This window comes from Aplysia californica, unplaced genomic scaffold (genome assembly GCF_000002075.1).
Source record: "Aplysia californica isolate F4 #8 unplaced genomic scaffold, AplCal3.0 scaffold00061, whole genome shotgun sequence".
Lineage (NCBI taxonomy): Eukaryota > Metazoa > Mollusca > Gastropoda > Aplysiida > Aplysiidae > Aplysia > Aplysia californica.
In genome coordinates, this window is record NW_004797331.1 from 229,290 (window position 1) to 230,922 (window position 1,633).

A 1,633-nucleotide genomic window follows, 5' to 3' on the forward strand; every position below is an offset into this window, starting at 1 on the left:
GACATCACATTTGAAGCCCAGTGGGACAACTCGGGACATTTAGCTTGTTTGTTATCATGCACGACAATGAGGGGAGGGGGGTGAGGGAGGGGGGTGGCCCTGGTTTGAATCTCCGACCAAACGTTCTTCAATTCCTGTTGTTTTATACAGTACTTTTTACTGCTTTCAACCCATTTGGCTCCTATGATCCGTCCAATAGTTGCTTGACATCACATTTGAAGCCCCGCTTCTTAAATAACGTAACAGTGTTAAATAAGTGCTGTTAAACCCATACACGCTACTTTTTTTGTAGGACTCACAAAATAAACACACCCCAAATCCTAATACAAAAGAAAGCGACATACCAACACAGCCAACTGCGCCAGTCATGTAGCCAAGTAGACAGTTACATGCGAATCCTGAGTTCTGGTCCACACATTGTTGATTTTGTTCACATGGGTTGTCGGCACACGTGGTGGTGGTGTCTGTCAAAAGTTCAAATGTTAAAAATAGCAATACCCTCTCCAAACCATTGTGTTGAGAAATTAATGCTTTAAAGTTCTACACACAAAATCAATTTATCAGAAATAAAATGTCATAGGTTGATTGGTTTATAGTAAACAAAACCATTCACAACATTTTAATACCTTATGCCTCCGGCTGAGAAAAACAAACGTGATACATAGTATGTCAAGAATCTATACAGATTGATTAGATTTTAGTCGAGAATGAAACGGACCAAGCTAATAATGAAATCTCTGCTGGAGAGCTGTAAAGGTGATCTCTATTCACCTATTGTCTTTTATTGTGAACAGTGAGTATATCAATATAAAATTATAATAATATAATGGTTCACTATAGTGCTTAACTGCATTTTGAAACATTTATCAAAAGAAAATAATATGTCAGGGGAGAGATTTAGTGACAAATATATACAAGCAGAACATTAGAAACAAAGATGCTCTTCTGTTCATTTGTTTAGAATACTGGAACAAATGGGAAACATCTACATTTTTTAATGCGGCACATGTGAAAAAGGTGAGTGAGTGGGGAGAGGGCAAGCAATGTTACCTTTAAAAAAAAGCTACTGATTCTTCACCGTGTCAGAATATGCCAAAACTCGAAATGCAGGCAAAAAATTCTCTAAGGTAAAAATTTGGGTAACGGTTTTATCAAGTGACGTAACATTTGTTTCTGTCATAACATCTTTTCACAAGACTGCTCTACATTTTCCACGTTCCTTATCCAGGTATTGAACCGTCGACAGACACAGGCAAGTGGAGCTTTGGTCAAAGTGCGCTAGCTACTCACCTCCTGGGCAGTTGTTGTTGTTGTCAGGCTGAGAGCCATCTAGACAGAGACACTGGAAAGAGCCGGGCGTGTTCCTGCATTGACGGTTGTTGGGGCATTGGTTTCCAGACTGGCACTCATTGATATCTTCAAAGGATGCAGATGACAGAGAATGCAGTAATGTTTGTGGGTTGATTGGGTTGGGGGGGGGGGTTCATTTGAATTTATAAAGAGAAGCACATCGGCACGATGAAGTTCTTTTAGTGCATGGAAAAAGCAAATCATCAATTATGACTAGTGGTTGCACGTCGTGGTACTGATTTTACGACTTTGGTCTTTCCTTTTCTTTTTTTCTTTTTCTTTT

General features: G+C 39.3%; 1 protein-coding gene across 1 annotated transcript in view; it reads right to left on the reverse strand.

Annotated features, from left to right (window-relative positions):
• LOC101851479 (hemicentin-1) overlaps positions 1–1,633 on the reverse strand; it is a gene marked incomplete at its 5' end in the record, with an annotated part of 44,431 nt that overhangs the window by 12,999 nt on the left and 29,799 nt on the right. The window contains 2 exon segments of the mRNA XM_013079710.2: positions 345–464; positions 1,291–1,416. Coding sequence (XP_012935164.1) covers positions 345–464; positions 1,291–1,416 — 246 coding nt within the window.